This window comes from Neolamprologus multifasciatus, chromosome 6, assembly GCF_963576455.1.
Source record: "Neolamprologus multifasciatus chromosome 6, fNeoMul1.2, whole genome shotgun sequence".
In the NCBI taxonomy this organism is placed as follows: Eukaryota; Metazoa; Chordata; class Actinopteri; order Cichliformes; family Cichlidae; genus Neolamprologus; species Neolamprologus multifasciatus.
This window is the reverse complement of record NC_140444.1, coordinates 21,345,583-21,367,385: the sequence shown is the minus strand read 5'-3', so window position 1 is coordinate 21,367,385 and position 21,803 is coordinate 21,345,583. Positions and strand designations below refer to the sequence as shown.

At 39.6% G+C, this 21,803-nt stretch overlaps 1 protein-coding gene across 1 annotated transcript in view; it reads right to left on the bottom strand.

The window, feature by feature from the left end:
* Positions 1-21,803, bottom strand: part of ctnna2 (catenin (cadherin-associated protein), alpha 2) — a 331,385-nt gene that overhangs the window by 54,548 nt on the left and 255,034 nt on the right. Inside the window, exon 9 of the mRNA XM_085161672.1 lies at positions 20,979-21,131. Coding sequence (XP_085017798.1) covers positions 20,979-21,131 — 153 coding nt within the window. The remainder of the gene's footprint in view (positions 1-20,978; positions 21,132-21,803) is intronic.

The window sequence follows — 21,803 nt, the reverse complement described above, 5'->3', positions numbered from 1 at the left end:
TGATGAGAATAAATAAAATAATCTGATTTAAATTTTTAGTTAAAAGACCGCAATTGTTTATTCATGAACGCACAGGTCTTTAAAGGTTCCACGTTAGATACACAAAGAAAGGAAACCCTCTCTGTATTTATCTAAAGCCATCCCCCGGTTAAATGGCATTCAATCAAATATTTTGACTCAAAGTCAATCGATGAAGCCGTGTTTCAAGTATAAAGCTGATATACAGTGAAATCTCACGTTAAGTGCTTTAGCCATAAGAGCGCGGCTCCTATTTCCATGTTGTTTGGGGGTAAAAATGTTCTCACCTCAGTGACTCAGGCATGATTGAGTGTTCTTCTGCTTTATTACCAAGAAGAATGTTTGTTGCCATGGTGATAGAGAAAGCAGGGAGCTAATACAGTATTTCATTACTGACTGAACAAAGAGAAAAATGAAACATAATTTGCCATTCTGAAAGGCAGGCAGGCAAGGATTAAAAGTTTTTACATTGCTGTGTCATTTGCCTGTTACTGCAGGTACAGTAATTATGTGCTGCAAAAACCATTACAATCTGTCACAGTTTGCTTGCAATTGTTTACTTAGTACATGTCAGCAATTTTAGGAAATGATGAGTAGATTATGTGCTGGGGCTATAAATTGTAATATACATTCATGTCACTTTCCAATTAAAATGCTAGAGGGCACTGTGTCAAGGGTTTAACAAAGCTAGATTGGTAGATCACATGCAATGTTTGATAGAGATATAGCTGGTCTGAAACCTTTTTTGGCATTATTAAAAATCTAACATTGCAATGAAGAACTGAAAATTCTTATTAAAAAAATCCCCTCTCGCCCCTGCGGGTGGTCTATCCTTCAAGCTCGGGTCCTGTACCAGAGGCCTGGGAGCTTCAGAGTCCTACACAGTATCTTAGCTGTTCCTAGGACTGCGCTCTTCTGGACAGAGATCTCAGATTTTTTCCTGGGATCTGCTGGAGCCACTCGCCTAGCTTGGGAGTCTCTGCACCTAGCGCTCCAATTACCACTGGGACCACTGTTACCTTTTCTCTGAGGTCTTGATACTCGTGTTCCTTCTTCCTGATGTTGCTGTCATTCGGTATCACTACATCGATCACTACGGCCGTCTTCCTCTGCTTGTCCACCACCAGTATGTCCGGTTGGTTAGCCACCACCATTTTGTCCGTCTGTATCTGGAAGTCCCACAGGATCTTAGGTAGGTCATTCTTGACCACCCTTGGGGGCATCTGCCATTTTGACCTCGGGACTTCCAGGCCATACTCAGCACAGATGTCTGTATGCTAGTCACTATATAGTAGTAGTATATAGATAGTATGCCGGCCACTTGGTTATGGCGTTCTATGTATGCCCTGCCTGCTAGCATCTGCACCCTGCTGTTATGTGCTGGATTGTCTCAGGGGCATCTTTACACAGCCTGCACCTGGGGTCTTGCCTGGTGTGATGAACCCCAGCCTCTATGGATCTTGGGCTGAGGTTGCTCCTCTTCCTCGGGTTTCTGCTGCCTGAGGTATTCATTAAGCACATGGTCAGTAGTGGCCATCTTCCTGATGTACTCGTGGATGTTTGTTGTGTCATCCTGGACAGTGGCTCTGGCAATCAGTAGTCCTTGCCCTCCCTCCTTTTGCTTAGCATACAGTCTCAGGGTGGTGGACTAGAAGTGAAACCCTCCATGCATGGTCAGGAGGTTCCTGGTCTTGATGTCAGTAGCTTCCATCTCGTCCTTTGACCAGCTTATTATCCCAGCAGGGTACCTGATCACGGGCATGGGTTATGTGTTGACAGCCAAGATCTTGTTCTTACCATTCAGCTGACTCCTCAGGACCTGTGTTACTCTCTGCAGGTACTTAGTGGTTGCAGCTTTCCTAGCAGCATCAGCCTCTTCGTGGTTCCCATTTGTCTGTGGAATCCCCTCAGATACTTGTAGCTGTCCTCAATGTCTTTAATGTAACGCCTTCTGGTATTTCCAGTTCTGACTACTTTCCCTGTGGTTACCATCTGACTGCACTTGCCCAGTCCAAATGACATTTCATTGCTGTAGATCCTAATGGTGCGGATTAGTGAATTGATGTTACATGGCATGCATATATATATATATATATATATATATATATATATATATATATATATATATATATTCAAGGATTCAATGAGCTTTATTTGTCATTCGCATCGCATGTTAACATGAGGTGGAACGAATTTAAGTACACACGGTCCAGAGTGAAAAGAAACAAAATAATGAAGAAACTGAAATTGTTTCTTAAAGTTATAATAAATAGTTGGTTTTTTTGTTGTTGTTTTGTTTTTTGTTTTTTTAACAAACAGAAATGACAAGTAAGAGAAGGGTCCCTGGGGCATTGTGCATCCCTGGTTTTGTAGTCAGTGATGCACTTGATACCCCTCCACATACTGCGTGGGTCCTGGGAAGGAATCTTCTGTGCGTATGTGGCTTTTGCTCTTTTTACACCTGCAGTCAGTTCTCTCCTAGCCCTCCTGAGTCTCTGTGTATCACCAGACCTGAAGGCGGCGTCCCTGGCTTTCAGCAGGGCACGGACTCCCGCATTCAGCCAAGGTTTCTGGTTTGGATAGCACATCACGGACTTGGTGGTGGTAACATCCTCCGCACACTTACTAATGTAGCCGAGGACAGCAGATGTATACTCCTCCAAATCCAGCTTGTCCTTATACACCACAGCATCCCTGAAGACCTGCCAGTCTGTGCATTCAAAGCAGTCCTGTAGTACAGAGTCTCCGTCATTGGGCCACACAGTGATGGTTTTCTGTGTGGGTTTGGAGGGTCGTAGTGGGGGATGGTAGGCAGGGACCAGCATAATGCAGATGTGGTTGGAGAGGCCGAGCTGGGGGCGGGGTACTGCTCTGTATGCGTCTGGCATATTGGTGTAAACATGGTCCAGTGTGTTATCTCCCCGTGTCGGTATGGTGACATGCTGGTAAAACCTTGGCAAGATGTCTGTCATGTTTACATGGTTAAAATCCCCAGCCACTACGTAAAAAGCTTCCGGGTGCTTGTTCTGAAGTGAGCTGATGTTGTTGTGTAGCTCCAACCTTTCTTTATGTAGACGCATAAGCCGCCTCCGCGAGCTTTCCCCAATAGCATATTGCGGTCAGCCCGGAAGAGCTGCCAGCCGTAGATCTGGAAGGCTGAGTTCGGCATGCTGTCTTTTAGCCATGTTTTTGTGAGACAGAGTATGAAACAGTTCCTCATCTCCTCCGAAACACTCATTCTCATTCACAGAAGGTCCAGCTTGTTGTCTAGAGAGAAGACATTCACCAGGAACAGGGACGGAATCGGCGGTCTCCTAGCATTAGCCTTTAGCCTCTCCAGCACACCACCGCTTTCCCCTCTTCTGCCTCCGCTCACAGCGCTTCCTCTTGCCCGTTATCCGCTGCGCTCTGCTCCTCCAAGACCGTAGCAGCTGTAGTCTGCCTAGCATAGTTCTGAGTCTGTGGTCTATAGTTGTTGTTGTAGTCGTACTGTGCCTTGAGCTCAAAAGTTCTGTACAATTATATGCCAGACGCTTACAGCGGGCAAAGTCAGAACCAGTATTACAAACATTAAAAACATTAGAATAGACGTGTTCTCCGGTAGCCGCTGCTCTACTGTGCGCCATGTCACACATATATACATGTCACTCACACACACACACACACACACACACACACACACACACATATATATATATATATATATATATATATATATATATATATATGTGTGTGTGTGTGTGTGTGTGTGTGTGTATATATAAATGAAGTACCATGGATTTACAGTATACACACAGAAAGAACAGTTGCAGATGCATTCCACTTTATGGCAATTTCTGAACTGATGATGTCCTAAGGGGCAACAGTCAGTGCATAGAAAAAAAAGTATTATTTTCAAGTTCTATTTTTAACCTTACACAATAAAACACAAGACAACCTTGAACCTGCAAATGTTTCTTTCTGCTCTGTCATTAGGGAAGCAAATACAATCATAAAAAGTGTCTTCACAGTAATATTGGTAGTGACTTTTTTTTCATACAGAGGACATGTTTGCTTTGACTTTGATATTGTGTTTTTACTGGCATGCTTTTCAGGTCACTGTCAAATTAAAATGATAAAAAACTTAGCTGACGTGTATGCAGTTGTGTGCGCGACACACATATGTGCACGTTTTCACCAGGGTTTGTGTAAGAAGTTGAGATGTCTTTGTACACCCACCCATAGCCATCTGTGAAAACCAGCTGTATGACACTCTCATGTATGCACACCTGTGCTATTGTGTTTCCATGTTACTCCTCATTTCAAATTCAAATACCACTGGAGCTACATTGTTAAATAGTAGTATTGTATTCAAACACATTAAGAATCTTTAGTAAAACTTAAAATAGACAGTCTAGTGAACTGTGTTTGTAATGTAAATTCTGGAGAAGAGCAGCTGTGGATAACTCTGGATGATGTTGTCTGATGATATGAGAGGGCAGCAGGAGGTCTAGAAATGCCGTGTGTGCTTCTGTGTTCGCATTTGCATACTCTATTGAAACGGATCAAAGATAGTGTGATGAGCAGTACCTGCCTAATGAATATGCACAGGAAAATATTCTACTTGCATTATGAGTCCATTTAGACTCGAGTTGCACTGCTCAGTGTTTTCACCTTTCCAGGATACTCTCCCCATCTGCAATCTTTTCTAAACAAACTGCAACTTATCTCGCTTATAGTCTTAAAAGAAACTAGGAAATGGAGACGAGGAAATAAACAAACAAAGCACAAAAAGTGCTGAGGAGAGAGATAAGACTACACTGGGTTAGAAGAGAAAGGAAATGAAATTAGGTATATGTCCTGTTTGTGCCTGGCTGGATTTAGAGTCCTGCTTTACTTATTTCATTCCGAGAACTGCAGAAGCAAATATGTGGCTATGTTAAGAGCAGTCGGCATGCTTTCCATAAGCAGAAATATTAAAGAGTGAACATGGTCAAAAAACTGGCATTTAAAAGACTAGCTTTTAAATGAACCTCTTGTACTTTGAATATTTCAAAGTAAGGACAAGTATAAAAGTTTGTTACCTTAATGAAGCCCCTCCCTGTCTCCTTTTCTTTCTTTTTTTTTTAGATTTGTAACACCATCTTAATCATCTAAAAAGGAAGATCCCAATTATCTATAGTGGCCCTTGCTCGACCAATACTCTCTTGTTGGTGCCAAAATTCCTCTCCTCTCCACACCCATCACTCTAAATTTGACAAGGGACAAATCCCAGTCACCCCATCTATTCTATTGTTTCATGATTACTGAACAAATGCCAGTGAGTGTAACTTGAAACCTTCAGAAATCTCCAGATCGAGTTGTTAATCCAAAGAAAAGTTACAGCCTTTGCTTTAAACAACAAGACGTGCTTCAGACTAAGCAGAGTTTAACGGTTCTGTGAATGGATATATTTCAGCATATATTTTCCAATAGGACCTGACCCGCAGTATATCACATCTTATCTTTAATAAGCTATCTGGGGCAAAAACTCAAGCCCCTTATAGGTATTATTTGTGTATCTCATTAATCAGTAATGGGAGGTGCCGGCAATCGCTAGCTTGCGTTATTTGGCATTTGTACTATGGTAAAAAGCTGTAGTACTAATTAGGAGCGATGATCTATTGTTCATAATGAGAATTGATGGCTTTTCTTCTGCACTACCAAGCATTTTCTCTCTTTCTTTCAGTATTTCCAACTGAAGGCACCGGTCTCTCCTATTCTCTCACCTAGGTACACTTCAGAGCTGTATATAGGAAAGGACTAAATGAAACACTATGTGATTAATGGACTTAATTTCCAGCAAATCTGAATTCACGGTGACAGCCTACTTCACCTCGAAATGCTTTCTGATTATTAGATTTCAGCCAGTGTCAAAAAGTCAGACAGTTTACACAGGAATGTCCCCCCCTGCTCAAAAAGGCTCCTGTAGGGGACAAATGCAATGAGTCTAAATTAACCACCTTGTAAAACACTGAACCCATATATACAATAATCCTGTCACTTCATGTGGGTGTCAGAGCCTCCTAATCTTTGAACACAAAGAGAGACCCTGTCTATGAGACTTTGCAAGCCTGTGCTAATGCTGTGTAAACATTGCTGCTGCTGTTTGCCACTGATTTAGCACATGTTAATATTACATGAGACAGAAGGGCCCTTTGATGATGTAAGTGAACACTCAAACTAGGGCTTTCTACCTCAGGGAAGGCAAGACGGGGCTGTGGAGCAGCTCCTTCGAGATTTTACTTCCGCATTAGCAATCTAGCTTGGTAGGAGTCGAGCGGTACATTTTTTAACATTCATATTACAGAATAGGATGGTTCTAGTTTCAAATACCAGCACAGTGACAAAAATGTAAATGTAGTGAAAGTTAAATATACTGGGGCTATAAAATGATGCTTCATTTTTCCTTTTGTTTTGTTTTTTATAGTAGTGGCCATTCATCTTTTTTGTAGCTTTTCTTTTAAGCCTTAATTAATGATACAGGAAACCAGTTATAGAAGCGTGTTCTTAAAAATCAAAGATATGTCTACAGGGAACTTTAAGGGATCACTGCACACAGTTATTTCTAAACAGGGATCGACAACTGTACTCACTCTGATGCACTTGGCTGATATCACATCAATGCAGACACTGGGAAAGTTTGACAAGGACTATTTCCCAATAGCTGAGAAAGGCTAGCTGAAGTTGGTGTTTGGAATCAGGTGAACAGTTAGGTGCAAGTGACTATTTGACATCAAGACATTGGTGAAGCAAGTCAAACCTTTTTAGTTTGTCTGTATCAACTGTATACACTCCTTACAGTGATTTACATACACTTCTTTTCTAAAATATGCAGTAGTGTGCAATAGCCTCACCCCTCGTTTCTTTACATTTTGCTGTGAAACATTTACACACATACATGGAATTATAGTATGTAAGGCAAAAACAGAGTTTTGACAATTGTAACCAGCTTAAAAATTAATATTTGGTATGACCACCTTTATTCTTCAGCATAACTTACACTCCCCTGAGGCAAGCTTTCTTGTAATTTCTTTAAGAAGTCTTCAGGCAGACCCACCTTCTATATCAGCAGCAGAATCTCGAGACAAATTGGGATGACTCCCCCATCACTGGGAATGAGGTCAATAGGGCAGTTAAACAGCTCCTTGGTAGCAGGCCCCCTGGGTTGGATCAGATTCCCCCTGAGTTACTTGAAGCTCTAACTGTTGGGGGGATGTCTTGGTGAATGTGTCATGGTGATTTGGAGTGGTTCCTATTTTTAAGACAATTAAGACGGCTGAGTGGAGGATGGGCTCCTATGGTGGATGCTGGTTATCTGGTCCATTGCTATGAATCCATTCAATCTCTTTACAGCCAGTAAGTGTTTGGTTTGCACTTATGGCAATAAGTTTGACTCATTCCAGTGAGTGTTGGACTTTGCTTTGATTTTATTCCTAACTTGTAAGGACAGGATTTCTAGGTGAAGTCAAGTGGTGAAAGGCTGCCACTTTAGAGGACTCTCATCTCTGCTTTTTTGTGGATGATTTGTTTCTGTTGGCTTTATCAGGTGGTGAAGAAGGGTTAGGGTTAGGGTTAGCACCTCCAGTTCTGAAGCCATGGTGAATGGTTGCTTGTCCGCGTAAGGGACAAGTTGCTGGTGAAGTTTAATTATATCAGGATCTTGTGTACAAGTGAATGAGGAGGAAAACGGGGGCTGAACAGAATCTGCATCACATCAGACTCTACAGTGGGGTGTTGTGGTGAAGAAAATCCTGACAATGGAAAACAAATCTGATGATTTACCAGTGACTCTATACCCTTACCCTCACCTATAGACACAAGTTCTGGGTAGTGACCAAAAAAATTAGATTGCAGTTTTGATAAGATCCCTAACATCACTGAGTGCAATGACAGAGCCTCAGCGGTGTAAAAATAAGACATGTGGCCACCGATTTTCAGTCCACTTCTTCTGTAATTTACCTCAGCATTTTTCCCCCTGTTTCCCTCCTTAAGAACAGTGTCTTGACTGGCACCCTTCCACTCAGACCATTTCTGATTAGGCATCAATGAACAATTGAACTGAAACTGAAGGTGTAGCTACATCTAAGGGGCTGAGGTCTTTGCCTGATTTTTTTTCTTTTCTTAAGGATGTGGCTTTTAGGTACTCATGATCTGCTGTGCATTGTTCTTTAAAAAAAAAATCGGACACTTCTTTAGTTCTCTAGTTGTCTACTTTTCTCAAATTGTTAAGCAAATACTACACATTATGTCTAGATATGTCAAGTTTTCGTCTTTAGAAATTATGTTGGTGCAAAAATACAATTTTTTAAACCGGTCAAAGTATGTTATCTTATAATATATATATATATATATATATATATATATATATATATATATATATATATAATATGATATAATCTTTAACAGGTTATTTGCTAAGTTGCTAAGTTGCTAACTACAACACTGGTCCATCCCTTGAGTTATGTGTCTGTTTTATGCTTGAATGATTCGCAGATGAGTGTAAAGTGGCTTAACAAACAAACAATCAATCACACAAAAAATCCTGAAAACAAAATGGTCAAGTACAAGGACTGCAAAAAAACAACAACACCAACTTGGAAAGACCTTCAGAAAACCTGGAGTACTACTGCTGAGGACTACTTAAAAAATACAAGAAAGTCTAACCCCTTAGATGAAAAATATAAAGAGATGATTGGCCGCTTACAACCTTTGCACAGTACTGTAATGTTAATAAAGGGTAAATATTACATAATCTGAGTAGAAAATCTGCTTCGTCTTATCTGTGGCATTTCAGTTTATTTTCTGTAAAATACAAAAACTGAAAGGCATCTGAAGCCTTGTTCAGTAATCTAAAAAACACAATACAGTCTTGGCTGTGCTTTTGCAGAAAGCAGTAATCATTTGTCTTTTTTTCCTGTTTCACCTAAAAGTAAGAACTGATTCCTCTGATCTGTCAAGTTCCTGTGGGCAGCTTATATCTACTGGGAGTTGTCCTCTGTTTCTTCTGTACAAACCTCTAATAATTCCACACCTCCCACAGCCCAGACAGTTCACTAAGGATGGAGACAGAAATCTGGGCTCATTTGCTTGTGACACTACACAAGGGTACTTAGAGTCTCCCTTTCTTTTGTCCTTCTGTGACTTTAAGTACACACCAAAACCTTGAATTTTAGCTTGCTCCTTACTAAACATCAACATCAACATCAGTTTTTACTGTAGTAAAGCCACACATGTGTAAAAGATTGTGCACATATAGATGTACAGGACAATGTCATGAACAGACATGTATATAATGGCGAGCAGGAGTGAGATCGAGGAGATCAGTTTGAGGAGAGAGAACAGACTCTCGATGAGCCATTAACCTGCTGTCGGTGAGGTAAAATGGCTGTGGGACGAGGTTTAATTTACCCTTTTATAAAGAGGTCGTTTAATTGATGAGCCAAAGGAAAAGAGTTATACCCCTGGTTTGGTGTATTAGCACGGTTGATGGTGAACAGGTTGAGTGAGGAATTGGATGAGCAGTCAATAGTCCCAATCAATCTAAGCTTTCAGAGAATCGCCGTGATACTTGTGGTCAAATCTTTGACAATAATAGTACAGATCTAAGCACTTATGGAGGCAAGGTTCAATTTGAAAATGAAATCCTTTAAATTCCCGTCTCATATTTGTTTTTAGCTAAAGCTGTTACCAAGAATGTAGGTATGTTCGGTGAAGTAGGCCAAATGACTTCCAGTTTTGCAAAACATTTTATTTTGTCAGTCAGCTCTTTCATTTATCTTTCTTTGCACTCAGCATTCACAGAGTTGAGTTTAAGATCTCGCTTTAAAAATACCCATCAGCAGGTACAAAGAGTCAATTTTCACTTTGAAATAAGCTGCCAGAGAGTTCTACGTGGTCTCTTCACCATCCATTACAGTACCTCTATGGATGATAAATTTTAATAGACAAAAGATGACTAGTGGAGGTCTTTCCATCAATGAAAAGGAGAAGAGAAAAATTGAAAATTATGGACTGTTCTGTGCATGAATGTGTCCAGGCCTTCTGTGGTACTGCAAGTTACATGCTGACTCTATTCATAGCAATAGACCTCTCTCTTAGCCAATTGTGGCTTGTGTAGTCTAGACATAGGTGGCATGAATACGTTTCAGGTGTGTCCTCTCAAAAACAGATTGAACTGAGTGGTTTTCTACAATGCGAGTTGTCTTGACAGCTTACATACGATAGGTGTGTGAGCTGTGTAGTCTAAACATCTTCCTCTCTGACCCTGGCTTTGTTTTAACGCTATGCATGCTAAACTTCTTTCCTAATACAAGAGACATCTATCATCTCCCACACTACTGAACATGTAGAAACTCTTCACATCAGAGCCGTGAATCGTCACAGCCACCCTAAAAATCCAAATCCATTGTTTTGCATTACTGTGATATTTAGTTGGCTGTAAAACTCAAATTATTTCACACACATTATTGTGTGTGATATAACATCACTGTGCAGCTAATTACACATATTGAATTGTTGCCCTGCTCAAAGTATATGCCCTTTACACAATCAATGACTAATTGAGGTTCATATTCCATTGGTGTGAATAAGAAAAAAAAAATTCTCTAATGCACTATTCTTTAAAGACTTCCCGACACAGCACACATATTCCATGTTTTTCACTATAAAACCACAAAAGGACTAGCTCAGCTGTAGGTTAGTGCTCCTTACTTATTAGTCTTCAGTGGTCGGAAAACTAATATGACACTGCAATTCAAGGTCATCATCTACTCATTTCCTTACCAGGTATTTAGAAAAATGTTGTCCCAGGAGTACATACTATACATTACTCATTGCATGAGTAACGAGGAGAAATCCTTTTTATGTAGCTCTGCATTACAGACAGAAGGCGTATGTCCAGATGCCTTGCACGCTAAAAAACTCTCTTCATATCCTGGATAAATGGTACATGAATCTGAGAGAAACAGGCATTATGTGACATCTCAAGTGATATGACTAAAGCCCCACGGGTACACGATATAATTAAGGATTTATGCTGGGCTATATTTCATATTACCATAGGAAGGATAGTTGTTCAAAGCATGGAACCATGGTACTATGTCAAGCCTTATTCCTCTTTTGCTTTTTCTTTTGTCAGACTTAATCTTGTGTAATCCACTTAGTGTCATATCTGAAAAACATGACAGGAATTCCTCTAGTCCTTGTCATGTAGCACCTTTAGAGAAGCTATCCCAGCTCTTAGCGGGAATGCTGATGTTGTTTTCTCAGAACTAAGCTTATCTCCACGGCAACTTGCTCAGGCAAGGTTTGGCGAAGTCTGCCACACAAACACTGCCACCAAGTCTTGTATTCTCTGAGAGATAACAGACCCTTGAGTTGACTCTCTTAGGCCTGCAGGGGAAGGTTAGGGGCACTCTTTTGTGAATACATGCTTGATGCCAATGTAATTTCCATTTGTTTATCTCTCTTTTCCCTCTTTTAGGGACAGTGGAGATGTAACACAAAGAATATAAATGTCAGCCTCAGATTAAAAGATTGCTTGATTCCATCCTAGGGCGCAGCGGTATTTCATCAGAAAAAGGGATGATGACAAATTCCCTCTCAGAAACATGGAATGAGTCAGAGAGAAATTAACAAAGAGCCCAAGAGGAAAAGCTGCCAAAGATGCCGCCTTATTATTAGAATCCAAATTCTACATTATGTGTACAGTATATATATATATATATGTATGTATGTATGTTTGGCAATGTCTGCTCAGCATCTGCCACTGTGGAGAAAGAATTACTATTTTTATTATACACATTATACACATCTTACCTTTAAAGCTTATGATCAGTGCAAATAGTTTAACCTCATCTCCTGTCATACTATTTCCATAAGTCTGATGTAATGTTAATACTGAGCAGACAAGAATAATATGTGATAATGACGGTAGTGCTAAAATATCAGGCCATAGCACCACTGTAACGTGGAACAGTACAGTTGAGAGAAATCAATGACTCCAGCTTTAGCAGCGGCTCTCTTTCAGTGAGACCCTCTCAAGGCTGAGACTTACTGTTTGTGGCCTGTAGCAGTACTGATCAGATTACTTTACTTTAGGTTTGATCCCCCTAAGACCACCCTCAATACTAAATTGTAAGAAATGACTGCTAAGCGCAGGGACTGGGTCTCCCTTTAGCTGCCAGTTTTCTTTTTTTCCCCAAGCAAATCTGCAGTAAATTTTGTTTTGACCTGATTATCCAATGTAATGTTCTTAGAATAACAAAATTTACAGGCTCAAAATATTAAGATTTTGCTTTACTTTAGCCTGTTAACTTGAATATTTATACATTAGCACATGCTTCAATTGATGTAAAATATGAAATAGCTGAAAGTCTGCCGTGATATTTTGCACATAAATAAAACGAAAGAAAAAATCATCGCAAAAATCCCCCAAACCATTAACAGCCCTCTTTTGAAAGTGTGGGGTTTTCATTTTGGTTTGCAATTTTGTGTGCAGTACACGCAGTACACAGTTAACTAGAAAGGAAATAGGCCATGGGTTGGGAATCGGAATCGAGCCTCGTATTTCCTATGTGCTAAAAAAACAAACAAAAAGAAAAAAAACATATTACTGGTCTGTGGCCTTGTCTTATTGAAAAAGGCTACATTTCAAAACATGTCCGAAACAAAATATGTATTTATATATCAAATTCAGAATATTTTCATTTTTAGAAAACAGTAAATATTAGTGATTATGGAAATGTAGGGAGAGTTTTAATATAATTCTGTAATTAAATATTATATTAAACGTAATTAATAAGTCAGAGGATGCCCACAGGTGCAAGGCGTGAAAAAAAGGACAAAAAAAGTGCTTCGTTATTGGGGACCAAGGTGAGTCTGGTAGAGTGGCAGCCACTGGTCTGGTGGGTCTGGTAGCCTCACTTGCATCATTTTAAACGTGGAAATTAAAATGTTTTCTTTACAGTTCTGGTTCAATCAAATCAACTTAAAAATTGTGTTATTTCTGTTTTTTAAATGTAGACAATTTGTTTCTTTAAATATATTCATAAATCTAAATTCATGACATTAAAAGCATGTCCCTCACACACTTTCTTTGGCTTAATAGCATCAGTACAGTGTTGTGTGACCTCTGTTGTGCAGATTGCGCCAGTCTTTTTTAAAGACTGTTTTCAAGAAGTCATTAGGAAGCGAATTTAAAGTCTATAAGATTGAGTTAATTAAAGACTCTTCATGGGAGCCATAGCTAAACAGCTGAATTAGTTTAATGGATCCACTTAAATCATTTATTAAATTTAATATATCACATCATCCATCCATCCATTTGCTTCCGCTTGTCCTTTTCAGGGTCGCGGGGGGCGCTGGAGCCTATCCCAGCTGTCATAGGCCGAGAGGCGGGGTACACTCTGGACAGGTCGCCAGTCTGTCGCAGGGCCAACACACAGGGACAGACAACCATTCGCACTCACATTCACTCGCACATTCACACCTAGTGGCAATTTGGATTATCCAATTAACCTATCCCCACAAGCTGCATGTCTTTGGACGGTGGGAGGAAGCCGGAATACCCGGAGGGAACCCACGCAGACACGGGGAGAACATGCAAACTCCACACAGAAAGACCCCGGCCTGATGGTGGAATTGAACTCAGGACCTTCTTGCTGTGCGGCAACAGTGCTAACCACCGTGCCACCTTGCTGCTATATCGCATCATTAAAACTGCAATTTATAAAATAAAATAATTAATAATTTTTAAGTGAAATTAAGACCACTGAACATGTCCGTTACCAATAGAAATAGGATTATTCTTATAATCTTATCTTATATTTATTTATTTTAATGAACTTTGATCTGATCTTTTACAGACTTCACTGAACTGGGATTGACATTTGCTCTCTGGAGACATCCGATATTTGCAGTATATTACAGGCTCATTTTTATTACCAGGGAAACTCTTGTCTAGTTTATTTCAATCACTACTGGGTCTATTATAGTTAGTATTACTTCCTAATGATGCAGCCAACTGGGTTTTTTTTGTTCTTTCAAACCACACTCTTTCAAAATCCCCTTTGTACTTCCCTCAGAGGTATACCTCTCCTCAGTTCTGTCTTTGAATTCTAATGGACTGAACTGACGGTACACTTTCAGGTCTGACATGCCCTGCAATGTGTAAAAACCTTGGCTGCCCATTAGATATCTTTGATGGGTAGAAAAGCACCAAGAGGCCTAAGGAATAAGCACCACACAAAAAACAAAACACCCACCTCAAAGGCTCTTATAGGTGCTGGGCAGTGATCTTGTGCCAGCTGGCTTTGTATCACGACTATAGTTTGCTACAGTACCACAGGGAAATACAAAAGTACAATAGTTTTGACTATAAAAAATACACCCACAGTTCCAGGGATGTTCAGCATGCACTCAATGTGCGCTCAACAGTTTTACCTGCTTTGCTGAAAAAATGAAAGTACTTCCTCTACTTCCCTTGTGCTAAACTTTAACCTTAACTCCCATCTCATCTCGTGGCCATTTCATGAAAAGTAAAACTGAGGAGAAGAACTTCCCTTTCAAACTTTAAGCGGATTTAAACTTGCAGTCAAAGGTGACCACAAAAAAGACAGCGTCTTTAGATCAGAGAAACTCCATCCAGTGGAAAAACTAGCTTCACATAATAATTGCTTAATTTCAAATAGCTGCATGTACTTTCACTCATGTAAAGGCTGCTGTTGTTGATCAAGTTTATAGCAGATGTGTTTGTGTATCACATATAGAATATGGTAAAGAATTCAAAATGAACACAAGGATAATTAAAGTGTGGATTTTAAAAGCAGCAGAATCCAAATGATAAAAGAAATCACTTCGAGTGTGACTGTGTTTGTGTATCTGCATTTGTTTATGGAATTTTTTTGCTATCAACACACCTGCTATCAAAATAACTCCAAAAGGGAAAAACATGAGGTGGATTAGGTAGCAGGTGATGTACCTTTTAATGCACTCCCAATCTTTCAAAGGACGATTTCTTTGGGGGGGTAAAAACTTTGAATGTAAAGAGAGGATTAATGTTGGCCTACAGGTTCAGGTCATCAAAAATAGACTTGTTCGAACAGTGATCCATCCACTTCCCAGTTAACCGTCCAGTAAAGTGCTTAATGCAGTGACCTCAGAAGAATGTTTAGTGCTGCAGTCTGTCTCATGTCGTTGAGCCTCGAAGGCCAGTTCAGTATTTGTTACATTCAATTTTGTATTGATTATGCGTAATCACAGAGGGTATGCCTATCTTCTTTATTCACTCCATGTCCAAAGTAAGGTTGCTGCTGTAAATCAAAAGTAAGAAAAGCTAATGAACTGATGAAGATTAACTGACCAGCATAAGTTGCAGCCACGTATGGAGAAAACTCCACAGCTCGCAGACAACAACACACCAAATTCCTAAACAGGAAATATTACATTTGCTGTGAGTAATTATTGCATATTTAACTCAAGGGATTAAGCTGTTGCACAATCTGTGACAAATAAATAGACTTTTTAAATCTCATCAAACAACATTTAAAAAGACAAAAATCTATAAAGCTCGCAAAGAGGTTGATAGTAGCCAAGCAACCTAATCACGCATTAGACATCATGTGGATTTGTGTGTTTACCAAGTATGGTTCTGAAAGCGCTGCAGAGGTATTTCAGAGATAAAGCATATGTAGAAGTGTCCTTCATAATGCCACAGCTGCTGAACAGAACTGCTCCAAGATGGAGTCAAGGTCAGAGGAAAATCTGATTCTGACATTAGAATAGTGATGGAGCGTAACGTCCTTTAGATGTCCAAGAATTGCTGGCACGTATAGATTCTCACTGCAGTGGTAATAAAAAGGAACTACGGTAACTTTAAAAGATTGGATATTCATCTTGTGTTTAAATTAACAAGAGCACATCCATGTGGGCAGTGGTGAGCTCGGTCTGCAGATGTAATAGAAAAGGTCCAAATGAAACTGGACATACAGTATGTACTTAGTAGAAAGTAGAAAACAAATAATTACAGCAAGACAAATACAGTTAGTCAGGAAAGAGCAGTTAGAAGTAAAGATCAAAAGAGATCTATCGTTTGTACTGAAAGGCTTTTTTTTCATGAATTTATATTTAAACCCCCCCCCCCCCCCATGTTTAAATTACTTATTGCTATCTAAACATTTAAATAGCTCCAATGATAACAGCCAGAACTGAACAAGCAACTTGGAAAAATATCTAGACTTTAACTGGCAAATAGTTGCACTACAGTAAATTTGTGATTGAACAACATGTTATGTACAAGTTATGCCTTAAATATATATAAGGATATATTGAATGTTTATGTAATGCATGTATGCATGAAATCCTGAGAGTGGACATATTATAGTACAGTATTTTTTTCTTTTGCACATTTCATTTCTTTTATCTTAGAAACTTCTGTGTAAGTGGAGTCAAAGTTCTTTATACTGTTACCTCTGATGCTTCTGTTTGGACTGATGATGGGTTAGTATTAGGTCCTCATTAAGGATAGTCATGGGAATTAATTAGCACAATCTGTGCTAATAGAATAGTGATACACAGATACCCGGAAATGTATTTCTCTGACTTGAAAAGGAGCTATTGCTGTATTTCTCTGTGCATGTATCCCATACAAAAAACAAGAAAAGGAAACGTGACCAAATTGATACAACTGAGAGTATCAATTCTGGAAGTTACAGACAATCTTTGCCTGGCTATGGCAGGTCCATTGTCATTACAGTTCTTTAAGGCAATCACATCCTCAGCTTAAAGTTTATTTACTTCCTGTTAGTGGTCAAGCTGGTGTAATGAATATGATGTGATTAAGGGAGTCCTCAGGGTAAACTTTGCTCATCACCGAAGTGAGAAAAGAACAATGGTGAAAGAAAAGACACACATTGTATACTGTGGAGCCAAATGGGGCAGAATTAAATGGAAACCAAGCAGACATGAAAAGAGGCACTTTGATTTGACTTTACTTTGATTCTGATCGTGTCCAAACTCTGTTCTAATGGCTTAAGACAGCTCCTCCCTGACATCAGGGAGATGACTGCAGTGACATTCATCAGAATGTTAATTACCATAATATATTAGAGGATTGCAATGGTGGCTATGATGACTATGTCTACGATAGCACGAATAATGATGATGACAGGAAAGACAATGATATTGCCGGCTATATAGGACAGCCGTGAGTGTATTAGCTAGTATGGACAAGTAATTTACATGCTTACCCTGACAAAAGTGCAGAGCTGCTCATTGCACACTCTAAACTTGTAATATCCATATGGCACTTTTTAATTTGGTGTGTATTGGGATTTGTGATATGATATTACCTTTTCTTTGCAACAAACAGTCTTTAATAGTACTTATAGGGTACTTTATGCTGCAAAGTAAAGACCTGACAATACTAAGAAGAAGAAAAAGGAAAAAAACAATTGGTCACAATGTGGAGAAAGAAAATGTTGACTTTTAACAAAGAGAAACCTCTCGCAGAGTCAGGCTGCAGAAAGGTGGCCATCTGCCTACACTAGTTAGGGTAAGGACAAAGCGAAGAGAAAAAGGAAGAACAAAGAGAAAAGAACGATAAAACAGGAAATACTTTTCAGGTTGGTGTATTGGTTTAAAATTGCTGCCTTACAGCAAGGTTTCTGGGTTCTTAACACATACCAAAGACATGCATGTTAAGTAAAATAGTGATTCGAAAAAAATTGGGCTTGGATTGGTGTAGATAAAGTGCTTAAAACTTATAGAATACAAAGCTGGATGAATGCACATGCATGATTAAATGTGATTTGTAGTCTAAACAACTTTGAGTGGTCAGTGAGATACACATGAGTACATTACTTTTCCTACATAGTGGTTCACTTTTCTCAGATGAAACATGCACTTACAAAGCTGCTAATATGTGTTGCACATTATGTTTTGAAGTTTTAATTGGAATACTTAAAATAATGTTTCTCTAACTGCAGCACTGACACTTATCTAAGAATCAAATCAATTTATCATTCAAACATCAAATTTAATGCTTCCTTAGTATTAAATCTGATGAAGGAAAAATGCTCAAATGAGCTGATCACTATTCTATAAGCTCCTTTAATAAGTTTGCTTAAAAAACTTAACTGCGTGACAGCCGAGTCAATGTTCTGCCACAATAATAACTAATTCCAATCACTCAAAAGAAACCATAAATGTAGGCACACAATCACGGCTTGAGCACTGTAAGAGAACTTTATTGACATAGCACCTCATTATCTCATGAACGGAAATTTAGATGCTTGTGCTGCACTGCAGGGTGCATTTGATGAACCAATTTAACCCTACAGAGCTCTGGGGCATGAAAATATCTTTTCTCAATCAGTCTTCATTGGAAAATATCATCTTTATACCAAAAAAAAGTTTGTGTAGAACTAGCTCATGATACTGTAATACAATTTTAACATCCAAGACCATTACAATGTGGACATTATGTGTTCGTAGCTAGAAACAACTATGTCATAAATATTTTTCATTTTATTCAATAAAATAATTTGCACACACAGCTGATCTGGATTTTGTACCTGCTAACAACCACTTGCAACAAGCCAAAAACAACTTGCAACAAACCAATGTACAGCTGATAAACTACCCTCAGGTTTGACTGGGGTTTACAGCCAACTCAATGCATACAAACAACTGCATATAAACACAAGGCAACGTTTCTTCCTTTTTCCTTTATAAGGAGAAAATAATTCATCTGCCTGAAATGTCCCAGGGCTACAGAAAGCTTTAAGATTGCTGTATGCAAAGCACAGATTTTGAGTGTAGCATCAGTCAGGACTCCTCTCATCAACAAACAGCTGGGGGAAACCAAAAGGGCACACAAATCACTCACTCGCTCAGCTGAAGTCAACGAAAGCTAGAGTGCTGTTTTAAGTGACAGTATTTTACGAGAGGCCCACATAAAGGCTCTAAAGGTTCTAAAGGCTCCCCTGAATGGACCATGAGAACAAAAGGCAACTCCCATCAAAGGGCACAGACATTTATCACAGGACTCCATCCGCTATCTTCCTGCCGTTGAGTGGATGGGCAATAAACGAAAACCTCATAAAAGCAGTATGGAATGTCCTAAAACCAACTTCAAGTGAAACACAACACATATTCTTCCACATTTTTAAGCTTTCTCACCATTTCTCATGGATATTTTGTGATATTCCATTCATCTTTACAGTGATGCTGGGAAATTACTGATGAATTAGTATTTGGACATCCATCCATCCATCCATCCATTTGCTTCCGCTTGTCCTTTTCAGGGTCGCGGGGGGCACTGGAGCCTATCCCAGCTGTCATAGGGCGAGAGGCAGGGTACACCCTAGACAGGTTGCCAGTCTGTCGCAGGGCTAACACACAGAGACAGACAACCATTCGCGCTCACATTCACTCCCGCATTCACACCTGTGGGCAATTTGGATGAATCAATTAACCTAACCCCACTAATTGCATGTCTTTGGACGGTGGGATGAAGCCGGAGTACCTGGAGGGAACCCATGCAAACAAGGGGAGAACATGCAAACTCCACACAGAAAGACCCTGGCCTGATGGTGGAATGAACTCAGGACCTTCTTGCTGTGCGGCAACAGTGCTAACCACCATGCCACCTTGCTGCCTAGTATTTGGACAGTCCGTTTAAAATGGACTGGAATAGATCCCTATAGGGCACCTCGTCATTCAACAACGTCTGCCCAAGAAACCCCCAATACCAGATTCCAAGCTACTGGAACACTTTTACCCCCTCAAGACCCTCACAAATAACCTCCGTATGGTCTTACCATACGGAGGTTACACCAAAAAACATACCCCATACCGAGTTCCCAGGTCACAGGTTGGGTTTTTTTAAACCAGGAACTTTAGGCACCCTCAAAGGAGAGCATGAAGGCTTAATGAGTCTTTTCCATTCATTCACATGGATAAGGCACAAGATGCAGCTTGGCTTTATTACGTTACAGAAACTATACAGAAGCATGTCTGACATGATGTTATCCTTAAATGTTTGTCAGTAACACTGTCTTTATCGCTGCCATAATGGCTCGTGTACCATATGTGCTATTGGCATATAGCTTCAACCTCACACATATTTTGTTAGGCTACATGCATGGCAACAGTGTATTGGGTTTAGAATGTGTGTGAGTGTGTCGTTTCTACTATGCTTTGTATGTAGAGATGAAGGGAGGCAAATGGCTGTTCAGCAGTAAAAGGAATCAGATGCATATGACTAAACTACTTGGACTTATTCCCCAAAAGGTTAGAAGCAGTTCACAGTAATCTGGTTTTTGAGGTTTTGATTGGCCTTGGAGACTTAGTCAGTAAAAGAGAAAGAGAGATGGACTATAACTTCCTCAATGCAGCCTTAAAATTTTGGTAGCAGTTCAGACAGGCCACTGTGAAGACCTTTGGTCAGCATGCCATTCACTGTCTATGACTTAGCATAATTGAACGCCTCAAATTAGGATGCAGTCAGGCAGTAAAAATGATTTTTTTAACCTAATACTTCTTTAAGCAAGAGTCAAACCTCTTCATACCGTCTCCATGCAGCTAAGACTACTCGGCCAACCAAGCCAAAGAGACAATGACTAATTGTCAAGTGCACATGAGCATGCACACTTGCTTCTGTTAGTGCATTTAATACACAGAATATTCTTTTCAGTCCAGCAGAATAGTTTATTTATAGGGAAATGAAAAGGTAAAAAAAAAACCTACCTCTACATTTTTTTAATTATTACATGTTCAGTTGCAGTTTGCCTGCTCACTCTTTCATTTAAATGTAAAATGTAAAGTTAGAAAGTTTACGTATATATTTTTTTCTTGCTATGCGTCATTTAATATAAAGTAAGAGAATCAGTGAGCATGTGTACGTGTGTTTGTGCCCCCGTGTTTAATTCATGACTGACCTCCACCAGCTTGTTGGCGTGCTCACGGAACACCTGGGCGTACTCCTTGACCTCCTTCTCGTTTCCACTCTTAGCTGCTTCAATAAGCACCAGCAGAGGGACGTTGGTTTCTAGGAAAGAGTCTGAGATGTGGTCCATCACTGCCTTCCTCAACTAGATTGCAGAGGGAGAGAGAGAGACAGAAAAGAGGTCATATTATTAATAATATTACAGATGACTTCACTCTATTACATTTGGCAATGATTACATATCACTTAGAATTGTAATGAATATGATGTAGTAACATAATTAGATGAAAGGACAGAGGGAGGAGAAAACAAGAAGAAGAGTGAAAAAGACGGAGCTAAAAAAAAAACCCAGGCCAGGAGCGTAAATTGCTCATAAGGTGTCATTGCTCCCATAAGGCCTTTTACTGGGGCAGACATTGTGACTTTGTTTATGGAATCATTTTGTACCAAACTGGCAAGGGACCGGTTGTTTTATAAGACAGTAAATGGATCCTGATCCTGCTCACTGTGATATCTGATGAGATGCCAGAGGAAACAGTATAGAAACCGCTATAGACAGGTCCTTTATCTTACACAAAGAGGGAGATATCCACATGAGGCCAAAGCAAAGACAGACAAGAACCGACGTCAGAGGAAAAGAAAGCAGATTCCGCACATGCAAATATTTGTTTTTAGGCTCCTTTCATTTGCAAAGCCTCTGTTACTAATTAATTACTACACTAATGCTCTAATCATCTACCTTTAATAAATACTGCTTATATGTAATGCAACTTTAAAACTCCAGTGGGTTGAATTACCACCGTTGTGATGTTTTTTC